We start from the raw sequence: 19,711 nt of genomic DNA on the forward strand, positions 1-19,711 counted from the left end.
TAATTTTGGACTTCACGTGGAATCTGATTAAATCACGCGTAATAACAATTTCAGATTACCTGAATCTTCAATTGAGTATAATCGTAATGAACAACGATTTATAGAGGGTTATTTTAAAGAAGAAATCTTGAGCGTTTAGAGAAAAGAAGAAAATCTGCCGAGGTATCGAATTAAACGTACGAGAAACAGATTAATTACACGATACTTGCTTTCATTACGACTGTTTTAGCCACACGATTGCAAATACACATTACGGAGCTCGTAATGGTTTGGATATTTGTCGAACAAACCTTTTGGCTCTCGTTTCATCTGGAGTCGAAGCGCTTTATCGACGAGGAAAAGACAGTAGCTGAAAAGGTGGACCAACCACAATATTATCAGTGAAAACACAGTGATATTCTATTGTGTTTTTACACGCGAGAAAAGCCTTCATCGACAGGTTGAGATGACCATCGAATGGCCACTTCAGCTTCAATGTCATGTTCGACGATAAAACCCCATCCTTTTCCTCTCTCGATTGATCGAACGTGTGTAATATTGAAGTTTCTTGCTACGGTTAAGGACCTCGTTACAACCTTAACTGTAATTGTAATTGTATTTGTTCTTCTAACAGAGAATTCATTCACATAATGAAATCGCAAACTAAATTTGCAAAGTATAGTTATGCGTGATTCCAGCTTAAGATGGAACAGTATGTTTGAATTTTTTAATTTTTCAGTATTCGAGTTGCAGAATATCAGGGCTCTGAGGTCTTAAGGTTCCGAGAAAGCGAGGTTTCGAGATTTCCAGGACTTTAAGTCCCGAAGTTCCAAAAACCTAAGATCGCCAGCGCCCAAGATTCCAACTCTCGAGTCTTCCAAATCCCAAGGTCTAAAGGTCCTGAGTTATCAAGGTTTTTATGTCATGCTATTCAGAGGTCCTAATATCCCCAGATCCCAAGGATCTGAGGTCGTAATGTTCCGAGATTTGGTCCAAGACATGTAACTCAACAGGTCCCGAGCTTCCGAATTCTCAACATTTTAATATTCCGAACTCCACGGTTCTGATATCCGAAAATTTTAAGCTTCCAAAGTTGTAGGTCCCCAAAGTCCCAAGATCCCCGAAGTCCTCAAGGTCCCTGAAGTCTCAAAGTCCCATAGTCTGAAGATTCCAAAGTCCCAAGACCCCCAGGACTCGAGATCCCGAAATTCCGATGTTCTCAAGTTCCAGAATTCTACAGACCTCGAAACCTAGGACACCTGAATACTCGAATTCCAGTTATTTATTTCATAATCCAAAAAGCACTAATAATTTATCACACGATTCGCCCTGTACAACGCTACAAATAAGGTCAACTAGCCGAATTAACAACCAAAGCGGTCCAACAGAATTTCATTAGATATTTCAAGCATTATCCCGGGCGTTAATTGGACTGCGTAATAATTGATCCACGCGTATCGATTGTTTCGTTCGTACGCGGCATGACAATTGAGAGGTATGTGTAATGACAAGGCCATGCCGAAGCTATTGTACAGTGTATCCTCCATAACTAACAGACTTTATTCCACCCGACTAATTAACTTTAACTAACGTACGAAATTATACCGGCGAAACAAAAGAGTGTCCGCACGTGGAAAAAAAAAGAACCAAGTCTTTCCATATGCATGAAAATGTCATTTAAAGTATGCACGAATTTTAATTCCGCGTCACATAAGAATTTAAAATTCGTTCCCGTTTCACCCACCCCCTGCCGTGTTATCCGAGTTTCCTTTTGTCCGACAATCCAGACGGATCCCTTTTGTACAAGAATATCTCGCTTTAAGGTCGTTTTAAATCCTAATCAAATTACAGATTAAGTTGTACCAGCTACGAGATAAACAGCGAAAAGAAACAAAAAAACTCTGTGGCTCGTTTCATAATTCCGACCAGGACAAACAAATGACCGACGTTCTATCCCGAGAGAAAGAGAGATATGAAATGATTTTCGTAGGGGAAAAATACCAAGATGATATTTAATGCCTGAGAATATTCTCGTGGAATTACGACGACGCACGTACGACATTATGTAACGGCGTGACTTCGTAGTTTGTTTCGGGGGTTGGTGAAGGGAGAGGGTGTGTTGGGTGAGAGGCGAGCTATTCGCGAACAGGGGAAAGTGGTACACCCCATTCCACCCCCTCCTACACCTCCGCCCATTTGCCGTCGGAGTTTAATGAGCACGCCGCCTTAACCCTGAGACTTCGAAGATGGAATCACTTACCCTCGGCTCATCCCTTAGCGTCTTGTGATGGGTCTCGCTGCTCGAGAGGGATCTCTTGTGAAGCCGTCTGTCGGCGAACAGGAAATATTCCTTCAGTGCTCCAATCTGCAAGCAAACAAGAAGGCACCTGTGTTAATTTCTTTGTTGCCCAGCGGGATTACCGAAACGGCTGTCGTTGAGGATTTCGTTTACGGTTTGGGACGCGAAAATGATCTTCAGGGATAACGGGGCTATATCGCTGGCAGCTCAAATGAAGCAGCGGGATTTCTTTTATTTTATAGAATACTTTTTGGGATCAGACTATGATTGCTTTTCTGGGAAAAATTTCACCCTTCCGTGGTGGAAGCCTTGTTTGTTTTTTGATTGAACATTCTGTGTGTTCGGTAATAATTACATAGGGTGTAAAATGAATTGAATGTCGGGGTTTTAGGAGTGAATATACATCTTTAGATTAGTGGACATTTGTTTACAACAATCGTTCGTCACATTATTTATAACATTGAAAATTAATGTTGAATTGTCTTTTTTACAACCAGGTATTCTGCGCATTACGGGGAGAAAATGTTTCAACGAAATCATGTGTCATGAATTAATCGGTTGGTCAGAAAAAATTGTTGAAAAATTGTTAAAAAATAGTAAGGCCTACCGCTACTCACTTTATAGTAGTATAAACGTTATCCATTAAGTTTTAATATCCCTCCTAAACGATACTAATTTCGTAATTGTTTGATACCTTTACATAATTTTTAATAAGTCTCCTAATATTTATGAATGATAATGTAAGTTCTTTTCTTGTAGATTTACTGGATGATAGAAAATGCGTGAACTTGTTTCATTTGTTTGACCAAGATCGATTCCAAGTTCTTTACTTATGGTAGGATATACAAATTTTAGTGTCTGATTAGTGGTATTATTACTCTCCTGTAATCTCTGTTTAACACTAAACCTACCGAACCCTTCAAAAAGGTAAGAATTAGAACGGCAAAACCGGTGATTTGACCGGTCGTGGTAGGTTTAATGTGAATAAAAATTTTAAAGAATATTCTGGTCGTCGTTATAGAAGCAGATTTATACTACTTGTCTGGTCAAACGCAGACCAAATCCCCTGATTCGTTATATGGTACATTCTATTATATTTATGTTTTCCGACATGTTTGCATTTCACTCGACCTCACAGAATTTAAAAATATTTCCTGTTTCTGTACGAAAATTTTTTTCTTTTCGTTCAGTGATTGACCTATACTACTTGCTGATGAGAAACTTCAGAAAAAAGAAGGTGCTATTTCAATTAATTAAAAGCACTGAATGTGCCTGAACATTTGTATATTCTTCATTCGACCTGCTTCGTCGTTTTTAATTATTTACCGAAATATTTATCAATATATAATTATCCTCTTCAGTTGTTCCAGACACGATATATGCATTAGCGGGCAAATGAACCTCAAACATGTTCCGCAGTTTCGTACCAATCAACGCTAGATACCTCTGGCTCGCTAATTTTCCACCCGAAAGCTGCTTAAATGCCATAATAGCCGGATAGCGAATATCGCATCGAATCGATCCCAAATGTAACCCGACGGTAATGATTCGACCGCCTCGTTAGACGTATATAGACCTCAAAGAAGCCCTTGAGACCACGACGAAAATTTGTGTTGAATGATGCATTCAAGCATCACGATGTTAGTTAAATTCGGACCGCGGAGTTTGCTCGAATCTGCGATTCTCCGTGGATACAAGTCATGCACGTGGTTATATGTGCTATACACTGTATACGTAAAACCTAGAATGATGTTCTCTCATGGTAGATGAAGTTTACGAGACAATAGAGTCCGAGTATTCGGATATTAAATAAATATTCAAATTGCAACTTGTATGAACAAATTTTATTTCAGGTGCTTTACTCATTTTTTTATGATAAATCACCTATCGATAAGTATTTCATAACTCCTTTAACAGATTCTTAAGCAATTGAATAAATCTTGCAAAAATTTTCAAAACTTTCACAAATTTGTGTCTGTCTGTTAAGTCTATCGGGAAGTTCTGTCGTTTTTGGTGCCCTTCATTTAACTTACGTTACAATATATTTACTTTATTCTTTACGTTGCGATATAAATCGCTGTCATTTTGTATAACCACGCATCGCCTCGCTGTCAATTTATCAATTTCTTCTCCATAAAAATCTTCCTCGTAATATAAACACGATTGAGAAAAACATTAGAACTGTCCGATAGACCTACCAGCGTCGAAGTGCCTGATCATCACTAGACTCGTGTACTTTTGAGTTGCACGCCACAATGTCGTATTGACTTTGTATAAACCTTGTTTTTCTTTCCCCAAGCAAAATGAAGCTTACAAAACTATTGGTCTTTTAACCCTTTCACGCCCAGATCCTTAAATCGTTACTTGAAAATTATTAAACTGAAATATATATATGTTCTAGCTTGTTACTTTTAGGTTAAAAATATCGCTATCGAACCGACAGATTTGAAAAAAATGGTTTAAATTTATTTTTGGAAATAATTTTCGAATTTCTCAACCAAAAACGTTAAGATCTACTTCACATCAGTGAAACTACGGGATCTTTGGTGACAAAAGTTAGATATTAACCGACGACAAAGTTTGACGTACTTTTACAATGAGTCTTACATCTGTGTAATACTGGAAATTAAAGGGCTAAGGAGACCGTGCGTAATTTCTTTCTGGCTAGAAACGCCATCGAATCGTTGGGGACACAATTTTCCAAATTTTACGCATCGTCGGGAAGACCTTGTGACCAGAAACGATTCGTGAATGCATCCAAACCGGAGACACGGATATTTATCGAGATCATCCCCTCCCCCCTCCGAAAGTGTACCGTGGAGTATCGGCCAAATATTTGCGGGGATGTGTTTACTTCTCCGAGCATCCGATAGATCCATAGCTACATCCGCCCAGTAATATTTCACGGAAGAAATTGCAAATGCTAAAGGGGACTTCCGTTACACTGTAATTTCCGTAGTATCGATTCAACATAGAGGCCCACCCCGATCGGTTTCATCGTCTCCCTGTAATCGTCGCTGTAAATCCGCGCGGAGAATAGTAAAGTAGGTGGACAAAGGGCTAGATAAAAGGGAGAAGAAAAAATAAAAGGGTTGAGGAACGGAGTGGGAGTGAAGGAGACTCGGAATTCTTCCTATCTTAAGATATTTTTAGAGTTTGATAGGGCACGCTTCGCTAGCTGCTGTAGTAATACCACGATATAACTTCAACGTCGGAAGATTCGTTGGCATATTTCCGTGTATTGCAGATAATTTTTGCCTACAACTTCCCGATACGGTTGGCCGTGTCCGCGAGCAGGCAAGTTCCACGATAGGCCAAGAATACGAAGGAGAACGTGCTTCCGGTTGGCCACCCCCTCCACCCCTGTATCGTTTGCTTCAAATTGGCATTCGGTTATCATTATCGTTTTGTCGATGGAAAATTGTTTTCTTTTGGACCATATTGAAAATTATTTTACTGTCGTTGAATCCATGCCAGTAACTCCTGTGTTCGAACAATATTCGATTAATGATAGGTGATGATAAATAAGGTTTTATTAGAAAAAAAAAGAAGGATTAAATCATTGTCAATTTAAACTCTATTATTTATTAAGTTTCGTATTTTAATGTTGAATCTGACAATTTCGTCGTGATTCTGCAAACAGTCTGGGCGAAAGTACTAACAAGTCCCACATGGATGAAAGTATAGATAAATACTATATTTTTATGGAATAAAATACTAAACATTATACTTTTAATAAGACACTCCATAATAGGGGCAAAAAACCTTTTGTTTCGTTTGTTCAGTACTGCAGTAATTTTCAATTTTCCATCAAAAATTTGGGGATTCCAGGAAAACCAATAATTTCTTATTATGTCTTAACAAAAACAAGCTCAGCGGGCCACTAATCTGTCCGTAATTGGATCACTTACACTAGTATGAGATAATTTCATTCGTCGTTTTATGTATTCTAACAGTCACTAGTAGTTGCAGTAGTCCCACTACTAGTTTCAAATTACATGAATATTTACGGACACATAAATATAACTGGGAGGTAATTATCTGTATTTCATACCAGAATAAACTTCACCGGTTATTTTTCCCCCGAACGTTAACAAAGAGGTCATCTCCCCTTGTTTACCAGGTTCGAATGAAAAATTTCAAGTTCCACCGGAACGCAATACCCACAAGTGCTCATTGCATTTCTTAATGGACCCCTAATGGCACCGTCTAAAGGACATCGCTCGGTTCTGTTTGCTGGTTTTCCAAACAGGAGAGGATAAAGAATATCATACGGAAGAGCACTTTCAAAGGTATATCCGTCCTCTTTTCAGCAGTCGTTCGATAGCTCGATATTATTGACGGAGAGAAAGACAACAATGAAAACGTCTTGTATCAACATCCCCGGTTCTCGGACAAGTGTCTATCTTATTTGAAATGCGGTTAGTCGAGGGCGTCCCTTCTTAACTTCCAGGTTCGAGTGCTTCCTTTGTCGCTGGTCATGTTTGCTGGAAGAGAAAGAAGTCAAAGAGTCGAAAGTACCGAAGTATCGGGGACGCTCAATGGAACTTCTATGAATAAATGATCTAATTTTACAATGTACTCGACTGACAAATACAGATTTCTGTTTTCTACATGCGAAAGTTATATGGATTTCTTAGAGCTCGGTACGTTTTTCTTTATCTTTCGTTTCAGAATTTAATAAGCTCTCGAATCCAAATATGGAATCTAAGTCAATATTTCGTGAATTTAAGAGCTTGTGAAATGTTCAAGTAACATATGCTCTACTTATACTTTTCCCGAGCTGTAGCCGTCGTTCTGCTCCACTGATTCTTGATGAATAACTGAGCAACACAACTGTCCTATTAAACAAATGCTACTACTTTTATACAAAACTAGATAAATCACTGAAATTTAAAAAAAAAGTTGACAAAGTGTATGACATGACTTAATTTTCATTCAGCCTGAAAATGTGTAATAATTTCATTTAATAAGTAATGATACAATTTCATATAGGGTCCATACGAACTCTTTTCATTGTTTTTGAGTCTTATCAAGCACGTGCTTATTATCACAATCTGATAAAACGCTTTCATTCCTCCTTATTCGATCTACCATAATTTTAACATTACAACTATCAAACATGAACGTGTTTCTATTATATTTCTATCACGTTGGTGAAAGGAACAGCTCGTTGGAACTATACCAATCAATCAAGTAACGAATTTCTTCACTTATACAGGGTGTTTCCAAACTCGTGGTACAACCCAAAAGGAAATGATTCTACATGCAAAAATAAGTCGAAAATATGGAACAAAATTTTTTCGTACTATGCTTCGTTTTCGTGACAACTGAATTTTAAAATCTGCTGAATATGCGAGCAGTTGAATAGGATTCGAACATTACATTCCGATTCTATTTACTTTCAGCACAAATACACACGTGTTGGAGAATTTTGGAACTTGATTATCTTAGAAATGAAGCTTCCTACGAAAAAATATTATTCTACTCTTCCGACTTATTTTTGCATTTAGAATCATATCTTTTCAGGTTGTACCATCAGTTCGAAAACACCCTATATATTGAAATAGAATTTATAAAGAATCTCAGAAAATATACTGTTGTGACAATTTAATAATTTCCGTAACAGTTTACGAACCAGTCATTTTAACTCCTGATACTTCTAGTGTCAATCCTAGCACGTCTACCTGCAAACATATCCATCTCACCTTCCCAGTCACAACCCCGATTCCCTCAAACATTCAAAGAATATTCAAACGGAAGCACCACTAATAATTAACTACACGATAAAATCCGCACGAAGCCACATCTCCTTCAACTTCCTCCATCATTAAACACCTTTCCACTCGGATAAATTAATTATTCATACATCCCCTAAAACTGTCACACGTGAAATTCCGTTCGTATAACGCCAACACATACATGAAAGAATCGTCGGGGAACGAGTTTCGCGAGAGGAATAGCGGACTGTCATCCTGTCAGAAATCACGAAACAAATGTGACAGTATTGGCATCTATCAGAAGATCCCACGAAAGGAGGTTGCGCGACGGCCTTTTCGTTTCGCGTATCCAGGCAATACCCTAGACTGCGTTTCTCTCACGGCGACGAGACGTTTCGATGGTCGTCTTTGGCTAGTCTCGAGACGGACCAACCCCGGTTTACGGGGTTTTTTCCCGGCTCCAGGGAGATCGATCGATCGAACTCCGGATTCCATCGTAAAAACGCGACCAGCCACCACCAGAGGCAAGTTGTTGGCTTGATTTCCTAACGTGCACGGGAAATCCATTTCACGAACGAGCGCAGCTTTGAGAAACGCCGATATTGTTCTGCCGGTGCTGATTTAAGACGCTTCGGGGTTCTCTGGCGCGACGGTCTCCTCGTCTCGAATCACGAAATCCTGGTGGCTGTGTGGCTTTTCAGCGATAGAGACCAAGCGTTTCTCGCTCCTCTGTGACCGCCTTTCCCTTCCACGTCTCGACGAGATCGGGTAATCTCGAACGGATATAAGCGCGACCGGAAGACGCGGCGTTGAAAGAACGGAAGCGGGACAGCGAGAGGGTGGTGGCTGGGGGGTGAGGTGGAAAGAAGAGGCGTGACGCTGGTAAATTGATGGAGAAAATTGCGGGAAACCGGAAAATTGAAAATTGAAATAGAAAATGGACGAGAAATTATTACAGGGATTCGTAATTCGGTTCGGAGTCTTGGAAGCATTTGATCTTTTCGTAAAGAGGCTATGGTGGGTGGCATGACCAGACAGAAGATTATTTTGTAATATTAGGTTGCATCGTATGAAACTGTCATTTCGAAAGGGTGAGGCATCTAAAACAGGCAAGTTTGGTCGGACACACTTTTTCTATCACCAGTAACAGCCAAAATATTTATCATCAAAAAACTACTTAGATCAAATTATGTGCACCTCGATATCATGCAAATTTGGTCTAACACATGTTTTTCTATCACCAGTAACAGCCAAGATATTCAGGTGCCTCACCTTGTATAGATTAGTGGTTCTTAATCATTGTTACAGATGAGTTGTAGACTAGTTACAACTCTTCGGCGAAATTCTGAAAACAACTTTTCTGTTTTTACTGTTATATCATCTGTAATATGTATATCATTTTTAATCAAGGTATGTTCATATGCATATTTTTATTGTTAGTTTTATGACCTTAGTGATTTTAATGTTTCGCAAATTCTTCTTGCAATCACAAGTGTTCTGTAACTTCGAAAAGGTTAACAATCACAGATATAGATCGAAAGGGAAACGCCTATTTTTGAAAACATCATTTTTGTTCGATGGAAGTATGCATCGTGATGATTAGCCTCAACCGAGTTGCGATTATGCAATACGGCAATGCGGGCTAGTAGGAAACACCATACGCTCTTTAGTTACTTTACTGTTTTAAACAGTTGCACTGAAGATATAATTTTTCATTAAAAAAAAAAACAAAATAGAATTCATATAAAAACGATGTTTATCTAAAATTATATTTTGTCGTTATTAATACTTTATATTTAATGACTTATGGATGACGGATATAACCGGCATGAGTATCCACGGATCATTTCACGGATGCTGGTTACAGTCGGCATTAGGGGCGAAAGAGATATTATCTAATACATGCAATCTTTATAAAAATAGGCGTTTTTAGATTGTATCAATTCCACACGGCCTATAAGTATCGATTCTTAGGGAATGTTTTGTCTTTTAAAAAGAATCAAATTCAGGACGAGAATATGAAAAGAAATATTTCAACACAAACAAATCAGTAGAAACTGTAGAATAAACATTTTTTTGTTATAAAGGCAGAATAAAATCACGTTTGAAAATTTGTTCAATATACATGGTTTTCTACATAAATATACAGAACTGTTTGACTACTAATCAATATTTCTACATGCGATGATAAACATTCATCGTGGTACGAAACTATTTGTATATTACCGAACTCATTATGTGCCAATTGGTTGTTTATATTGAATTACGAAGCAAATCAAATACTACTGCATTGCTGACAATATTTACAAAACATTCATGAAGACAATCAATAATGCATAGACACGCAAGCTGAATAATGCTCAAATATGCTAGTATGCGGTAGATTGTCAACAACGATTTAATGGCACAGAAATTCTAATATGAAATGTATTCAATTTATTTTTTCGGTTTGTATTTCTATTTGATATCCTTAAAAAAACTGTATTTCGATTGACTCTAATTCTTTAATCGGTTACAATTTTCACAGACCCCATTTTAAATTCACTTCACCAAAATACGAGCTAAATTTTACAAAAGAACTAATCTCTTTCGCAATGAGGTCCACACAGTAAGAATGACTCATAATTTATTGAAAATTGACAAGAAGTGAAACGTAAAATGAAAGAGTAAACTCATCCTCGATGGAAGGGCACATACACTGCTGTCAATAAATCACCGGCATTTATACTACTAAACGTAGAGTAAGAAAGAGAATTAAACAGTTACATTAATTATGAAATAAACATTTCGCACATTGTGGAAAAAATGTAAATTATAATTTGTGTTGTGAACAATCTTAAAAGTCTGTTTAATTAGTGTGTTCATTTCGTTCAGGAATATTCATCCAAATAAATCGTAGCAGTTTAACAGGTAATTTTTTAAAATAATTCTCCCCTGATCTCATTCAAATCAGTTTGAATCACTTTCACTACCTCTTTGTTAAGTCTTACGTGTGTTAGGAGTCCTTTTAGAAATCAGTGCAGGAATTATTTTACTGCAATAAAGTGGCTCGACTATGCATAATATTAGAAACTTTACTACTAATTATTATTCCGTAATTTTTGTTAACTAATTTTGAAAGATGTTTGAAGTATGACCAAGATTACCATCTCACATACGTCACCTCGACTCAAAGAAAACCGAATAATATTCTTTTTTTTAATCGATTTTCAAATAGTCAACACGAGTCTAACTCGATGTTATAGGGCAAGGGGTTAAGGTTTCCATGAAAAGTAGTACAGATCATAGTACAGGCAGGAATTTTGTCACGTTGTTATAAAATAAGGGACAATAACTAGACATCAACAAGTGCCAGACTTAATAAAAAATCTCATGTCTGAATATTTTTTGACACCCCTCTTGCACTAGACCCTTCAATTTAGACCGTCGAGATCCTATAAACGCTACTTAAATAAAAGAGTTCCCCTTGAACTCTAATTGTATACATGCTGCGCAAGCGACGCAAAATTCCCCGAATAATTTCCTCCAAAATTATCCATAGCAACGAGACGCACACAGCTCATCGTCGCTAGCACGGAGGATCATCGAAGTCCTTCAGCTTACGTGTGGTACAGCACTCGACGAAAATTCCAATCCCGTTCCTCGAGCCTTAAACTCTCGGGTGTGTCCGTGTGTGGGCCGCTCCCTCTCGTATTACCTTAATTTCGGTCCTGGCCGTGGACGATACCGCAGGTGAAGCATCCTGGGAGAATGGACGCGGCGGTAACCAACGGACCGATGACCCATGGTATGCGGAGGTTATCGTAAGGCATTCTTGGCTGGTTTGATTTAGTGTCCCATCCCCCTCCACTTCTAGTTGCTGCGGTAACTTACCCGTTATCTGATTCGGTAGATACCTATATTCAGTTCCCTGTACTTGGAACTTGTTTTCCGTCCACGAGTCCCGTCCCCGCGTACACGCACGGATCTTCACTGAACGGGGAAATACAATCACGGGAAAGGGGGACGCGTTTCAGTGGTAACCAGCCCCTTTGGTGATAAATTATCCTCCGTCCACCCATTTCGCTTGCAGTTTCATTCATTGTACCCCGTTTTTCTATGTATATTGTTACCTTTGTCCCTTAATAGGTCTCTTAGAAATGTTCTCTCGGCGACACGGATATACCGATGTTTAGGATACGAATGTTTAAATTGAAGGGTAAATGGGAACAAGATAGGAAATGTTCATTTTTACAATTTTACAGACATTTTAAATTCTGTTCCAAGTCTTCTAATACCCCTTCAATTTCAATGAACTAAAATAACCCCTTCAATTCTTTTTGTCGTTTAAACGAACAAACATATAAACAAAGAAATTTTTAATAATTTAATTGCACAGATTTATAGAGTATAAAAAGCCTTTAAAATTGCATTGTAACAGTTTTGTGATATTTACTACAGTTTTTAAGATATAACTACAGGAAAATAGGAAAACACATATTAACCTTTAAGGGAAGGCTTCATCCTAAAGAACCGAATATCAGAAAAAACGCACTATTGTCCAGTTGCACAGCTCAGCCTTAAATATTAAGATTCCAGAATAAATATCGTAACTTTTGTTTGTTTTCTCAATTTTAATATTAACGTTTCATTAGAAATCTACCGCTACATACAGGGTGAACCACGAATCGTGATCAGTAGAGATTACTCTGTTATTAGCAGTCCGATCGAAAATGTTTTTTCCACAAAGAATTGTGAATATATGCTCAGCTATTAGTACAGAGGTCATAGAAAGTGCTAAACACTCTTTTATTCGCCGTTTACGCGAGTGCATTGCAGCTGACGGACACAATTTTGAACACCGCTTAAATTAAAGTAAAAGTTATGTTGTGATATTTACCGAATTCGTCTTGAAATCTAACAGATAGGCGTAAAAAAATTATAGGTGTATTTGCAAAAAATTGAAGGTGACCTTGAAAAATCATGAAAAAAAAATTAACAAAAAATTTGCTATAATCATGTTAAAGCTCTCTTGAAACCATGCTATACCTGATAAAAACATTTTCGATCTGACTGCTAATAACAGATTAATCTCTACTGATCACGATTCGTGGTTCACCCTGTATATTTTCCAATGACCCACCGATGAATCACGATAAACGTACCTACTCCACAGTTTTCTCATCCAGTAGACTTTTCACCAACACAAAAAAATCCCGCGAAATTCCAGCTATTTTGAATAACGATCGAAATGAAGGCCACAACCCGTGTATTTTGTCAGCGACTACCGCCGATAGTCGTGATAAATAAACGCGCGCCGGCTGCAAGAATGACCGCAATGAGCGACGAACGCTAACTGGTCGCGGTATTGTTGTTACGAGGAGTCACTCGTCACAGGGAAACGCAGTGTCCGATACGGTGGTGGGGCTCGCCGAGCCAGACCGCGGCAAATCGTGCCAGAGTCAAAAGTAAAAATATCAACAGGACAGACTCGATATATCGGCGGAAATGATGATCATTTAAATGAACGCGGCGAACCGGTGTTCAACGCGTTTTCGAACGGTTTCCAAAGAATCCCGGTGAAACTGTGGTTTTCCCTTGTTTTCGTTTCGAATTTTTTTTTACACTATCCGATATTGATTCCGATCGTCACACATGCTTTTTGTTTCCAACCCTCAATGTTTTTTCAGTACCCCACTCCAAAAGCAAATCTTCCGTAAATTTGAGCCGGCTGGAAACCTTTTTTTTTTATTTGCTCGACTATGATCGAATTGCCCGTATATCACTTTGGAAATTTCGGTGACTCTGTTTTTTTTTTGCAGCGCGGTCATCGTTGATTTTCTGATAAAATAACGTGTCCAAGCATTGTTCAAGTTTTTTTTGGTTCTTTCTTTAATAATGGACGACGAATGTAATATTATGAATGAAGCATTCATTGTTTTAATTTTTCTTTTAGTACGTTGTGAGTTACCATGATTAATGACTACACTATGGATGTTTATGGAGAATCATAAATTTGGATATAGAAATTAGAATTGAACAGAATTTTATTTCCTGCACGAGGAGTTTTAATATCTTATTAATTTATACGAGGCGTGTTTTTTTAAGTAAGGTCCGTTTTAAAATTACCGTTAATTGAAGTAGGGGAGCGGGATCGCAATCACATATCTTTTTCTATTTCCTTAATTAGCTGACTACCATTTAGTCTGATTGTTAGTCAGATTCGCATTTATTATCACGTGTCAATAACTTACGGTGAGTGCTGCAATAAATAATCCCGTCAACTGTGAAGTTCGTGTGATTATCCGATTTTTTGCTAGCAAAAAACAATAATGCATAAAACATAGCGGACAAAACTTAAACGTGCTATTCAAAACTAAAAACGTGGGTTACTGTCTAGTAGGACTATCTTTTTGTATGACAACGCTCGATCTCACACTGTAGCCCGAACCGTTCAGATGTTGGAACAATTTCGCTGGGAAATTGTTAACCATCCACCATGTAGCCCCGATCTTGCATCAAATGACTACCACTTATTTTTTCACTTAAAAAAATGGCTGTCATCGCGATCGAAGTCCATGGTAACTATATGAAAAAATAATACAAATATCTGGATATTTTTTGGCTAAAATATATTATTTATGTTTTCTGCAATTTTTTTCTTATTATCGAGTGGACCTTACTTTAAAAACACTCTTCCTACATAAATATTCTTAAATCTTGATTTCACCGTGTTTTGCAAGCTGCGAAATTCTATAAATGATAATCGGAATTTAAATAAAAGTTGCTGAAACATTACTAACTTCCTACTGTTTTGTTCCCTGAGAGAATTTTTGTTTCTGATAGAAAATAGCGTTGAAAAACTCATCCATCAGATTCCCTTTGGATCCTTAATAAAGTACTTTATCCCCTCAAGGCTTAAAATTACCCTAGTTAGTAACAGAGTTAAAATAAAAGTCGTCAACACGTTTTCGTCTCATGTATTTAACTTCCTTTTCTAAACTTCATATGTTTAATTTTCCACTGGAGTCATTTCCGACCTTCTAATAAAATATGGTACAGAAATATTCATTAGCTTCATTTTGGATCCTAGTAATTCATTTTTTCTCCACTACATTCCAAATTATCGTACTTAATAATAGTCAAATTTAAAACTAAAATAGTCGACACTTTAACAAGTTTTTGGCTTACTTTTTCGACAGAGATTTTCAGAAATCATGAACGTTTTACAAGAAATTTAACAAAACTGCGATAGTAGTAAATTAAAGTAGGCAAATTTCTTACCCAAATCATTTTCGATTTTCCAATAATCTATCACAAGTAAAACAAGCTTTATACTATCACACGCTGAACACTAACATTTTCCCTGCGTCTACAGTTGTAATAGTTAATAATAACCAGATTATCAAGTTAATTGACAGTGTAAGATCTTGTTAATTCGCGTTCGTTACGGCGGCAGGCTGCAGCCACTGATGAAAGTAACGACACTTATTACGTTAACACGACACAAAGACCGTGGGGTGGGCTTATTCTGGAATGAGTTAATGCATTTTTCGCGGCGCTTATTAACCCCGATGGCGTTATGGCGCGCCGTGGCCGATGGGCAAATTAATGCCCCTAATGAGATCCCCGTAAAGGTTTAATTCCCTCTAAATATCGTTCGTGAATGCAACTAGCTGAAACACCGTCATACCAGTAAACGTTTACTTGCGTTTTAACATCATCAATAATTACTTGTTATTTTTCGATTCTAACATTTTTATTCTGATTCTATTTGCGTAAGACGATTTTATTTTACAATGTCGTAACTTCAATTTTGAAAAAGTTTAGTTTAAAGATTATTTTATTTACAGAGTGAGAGTATTCTACGTACATTTTCAGTACTCTTTTCATTATTAATAATTAAGGCCATTGGTAAAAAAAGGGCACAAAGACCAATTTTCTAAAATTCGTAAAAAAGAAGACAAATATCTTCAAATCATGACCTTTGTATTCAGAACGTTTGAAGGACATATTATTACACTTTAAAACAAATTGGTTTTAATTGCATTACTTTTTATTTAATAATGCTACAATTAAACCTTTAACCTTTTCAGTGTGGCAATACTTTTGTCGGATGGTGTGCGCGAAATATTCTACTGTTTACGGCACTACTGCTATTCATGAAACGTGTATCAAGGTCCATAGCACTCGTAACGAGCAATTCGTGGAACGTGTATACAGGATCATAGCACCGAAAAGGTTAAAATCGATTTTATCGAAACAGCATTTTGGCGTATGAGCCCTTTTTCCATCAATGGTCCCAATTGTGAAATATATGCCACTATATGTGAAAATTATTATTATTATTAAAGTCGAAATTTGGCAGAAACACGAAAATATTGTCTATACAAATTTTCTGTTTGGTTCATCGATCGGGCCAGTTTAATTTAAGGAGCAGCGAAGCAATTTGTCCTTGACCAAACCACGTGAATTGACAGAAAATTTTACTTATACATTGGGACAATTTTCGAATCTATCGTATTTGAAATTATGTAAATGAATATTCAATACCATTGGCACGGCTGAATCTTTCCGTGAACCGCTCCGTGCATATGTTCCAATTGGTATCAGAATACGCGACCGTCAGAAACAGTTTTTCCCGTTGTGATATATACCCATGAGTCGTGCCTCCAGAAAATTTCCGGCTTCTTAATAATAACTATTCTTGTATCTGTCGTTCCGTTTTACTGACTGCTCCATATCCGGTCGCGATTGCCTTAGAAAGGTTGCGAAAACTTCCATATCTGGAACTGAAGATGACGCAGCTTTTGCCCGTGGGACCAGCGCCGAACGGGAATTTGATATATGAAAGACGTTTCTAACCGGAGTTACTCCCGCAGTTTATTTCGTCGCACTTCGCGGTCGTACGGGCCGATCAAAAATTGACGAGCGAAGCTATTCGTATATACGATCTATAATCCGAACACCGATAACCAGTCTCTGTATCTTAGACATTTTTCGTAAATACGGACCTGTAAATCATACTCAACAGAATTAATTAAAGATGGAAATATTTATGACATATTGAAATAAAAAACCAGATAAAGATTGTTGAGGTTGAGATTCATCATTGAAATAAAGTATAACATAGATAATGAGATAAAGTGTATGGAAGGAGTATAAAGAGCACTACATTTAAGTTGGACAAAGATTAATAGAGCTTCAATTTAATATAGAGTTCAATAAATATTACGTAAATCAATAAATAGTTCACCCGTTTTTATCGACTTCAGTATCTGTTTTTAATGAGCCTACTGTTACATGTTCGTTTAATAGTCTTTGTTCTTAAATATTCTATGCCATGTTTGTTAAGTAAAAGGGCGGAAAAATGTATAGAATTTAGGTTATACTCCTACTTTATTTGAAATATAGTGGACTACTTATAGGAAGATATAGTATTTTAGGGAAACAATATAATTTTTTTTTATTCTTGTTTGTGTAACATAGTTAACTATACACATAGACAATCTATCAGAGAAAAACCGAAAATGACCAAACTGTGTTTCGGGCTTGGTTTCTAAGTTATTAACAATCAAAGATACGAACCAGAAACGCCTTAAACTGGGCAATATACATACGTTTCAGGGTATAAGTACTTTTACTTCGTAGCCAAAAATGTAATGCGAAACACCTGGTACTCCAGTCTCGAGTATCTTTTTACGACACTACGAAAAAGCACACACGAATCGTTGCACGACATTAAATCTGATTACTTGTGCATGTTCACGAGGAAGACCACAGCACACACACAGAATAAACATTAAATAAATTCACTATAATAAATAAAATAAATTTAATACTTCAAAAAAATTCGAGAGCTACTTCGCACCGATTAGATGTGTCCGCGTTGACGACTGCGACCGAACTAAGGAAACGTTACTCGAATCCCAGGTAAACGGCAGGAAAGTAATAAAAATGTACTACCTATTCGACCCTACCCTTCGCGTCATCAATGCTTGCGAATGATCTGCAGATGTTGGGATTATACCAAGGACAAGATAGATATCATATGTGTAGGTAAGAAGCAAGAGTGTATTTTTTTTTTAAGGAATCCTAATATCGTAGATCGCTTGTACGTAGATTGTCTGGTTCCACGTGTTTCTAACCACAATTTTTGGTTCTTAATATCTTGAAAACAAAGCCTCCAACACACTTATGTCGTTCATGATTTTCGTTTTATTTTGATATATAGAATCAACCCTCAACGCTGTGTAATTAATTTCTCCAATTATTCTTCAAAAGTGTTAATATTAGAGGAAAAAAATTCTTTAATATTTAACTCTTTGTTGCATATTTTTATGTTACTACCATACATACTGTTATGAAAGAAGGAAAAAACAATCTTAGACTCACCTGGTAACTACTGGCGGTATTTTCTATGCTATAAACGACACTTATCATAACTTCGTATTTATCAATCATTGCACGTGGACTAAACTCGAATCTGTAGGTGAATGTCGCAGTGTAAAGATTAAAGTTTTTGATATCACTAACCGAATACCCTGTATAAACCGCTGTTGGTAACTGAGAACTCAATTCCTTTAGACGCTGATTGCCCTGTGAATTTTGTATGTTCCATGGTACATACCACTGTGTAATCTTCATCACAAGCATACAATGACAAAATATAGCGCGATACGATTAAGTAAGAGTAGTATAAAATTTATGAAAAAAAAATGTAAACACTCTCGGTAAGAAAACCATCAAAAATCGAACAAAAGAACGTAATATTGTTTAATAAAGATTATGTTATCAACATGATGGTGAATGCATCGAGGATTCGTTTTAAATTTTCTTTTATCCGCGTTATAAATATATAATTTAAAAGGACAGATTCCCTTTAAAAAAAGAATATAATATAAGGCTGAACACATCATTTAATGTAAATTGGTTGATTACTCGTTTCAATTTTACAAAGTGAATCTTCACGAAAAAAACCCAACGATATCCAAATTCCGATAAAACAATACGTGCAACAGTCGTACCAGTTTCATTTAAAGACGAAAAAAAATACCAAGATACTTCTCCGTTACTCTCGGTGTATAAAATTCACCGTTCCCATTTGTAACGTAATACGGAATACATATTAATTTAATTGCCTTGTAAAACCGCAAAAAATCCTGCTACAAATACGCTCGCGTTCGATGTAGAAAAATTTTGTTTCGAATTTTAATTACTCCAAGGGTTTCAACGTTTTCTTCGAAATAATCAAAGGAAACAAAAAATGCGGATATTTGTTTCATACGTAAACTGTAATTCAAACAGAACGGAAAATGAAAAAGGCATTAAGACTGCTGGTTTCCATTACAGTTTCATAATTTCAAAAATCTTCGGTCAACACCCCCCCCCCCAAAGGTATAACTAGGTTATCAGTTTTGGGGCAGGGGTGGATAAATTTTTTCCTATAAGGGGTGGGGGGGGGCAAATCCAATTTTTTCCCCCAAATTTTTTTCCGTTTGCAAGGGCAAGCGTCAATTTATTTTAAGGTCAATTTCATAACATTATTTTTCTTCACTAGGGGCAGAGTGCCGATAAAGCTATGCAACCCCCCGTTACCCGCACGGTTGGAGAGAATATTTTCGTTTCGATACACGCCGGAATAAGTTCGACGAAGAAAGTTCACGTCCAGTTGCTCGGGAGAATACGGGCCAAGAGAGATTCGACTGCGGAGAATTATGCAAATCCCTCCATG

At 37.1% G+C, this 19,711-nt stretch overlaps 1 protein-coding gene across 1 annotated transcript in view; it reads right to left on the bottom strand.

Moving 5' to 3' along the window:
- Positions 1-19,711, bottom strand: part of LOC107185434 (furin-like protease 2) — a 540,167-nt gene that overhangs the window by 29,480 nt on the left and 490,976 nt on the right. The window contains 1 exon segment of the mRNA XM_015573110.1: positions 2,240-2,344. Coding sequence (XP_015428596.1) covers positions 2,240-2,344 — 105 coding nt within the window.

This window comes from Dufourea novaeangliae, unplaced genomic scaffold (assembly GCF_001272555.1).
Source record: "Dufourea novaeangliae isolate 0120121106 unplaced genomic scaffold, ASM127255v1 scaffold18, whole genome shotgun sequence".
Classification (NCBI taxonomy): Eukaryota; Metazoa; Arthropoda; class Insecta; order Hymenoptera; family Halictidae; genus Dufourea; species Dufourea novaeangliae.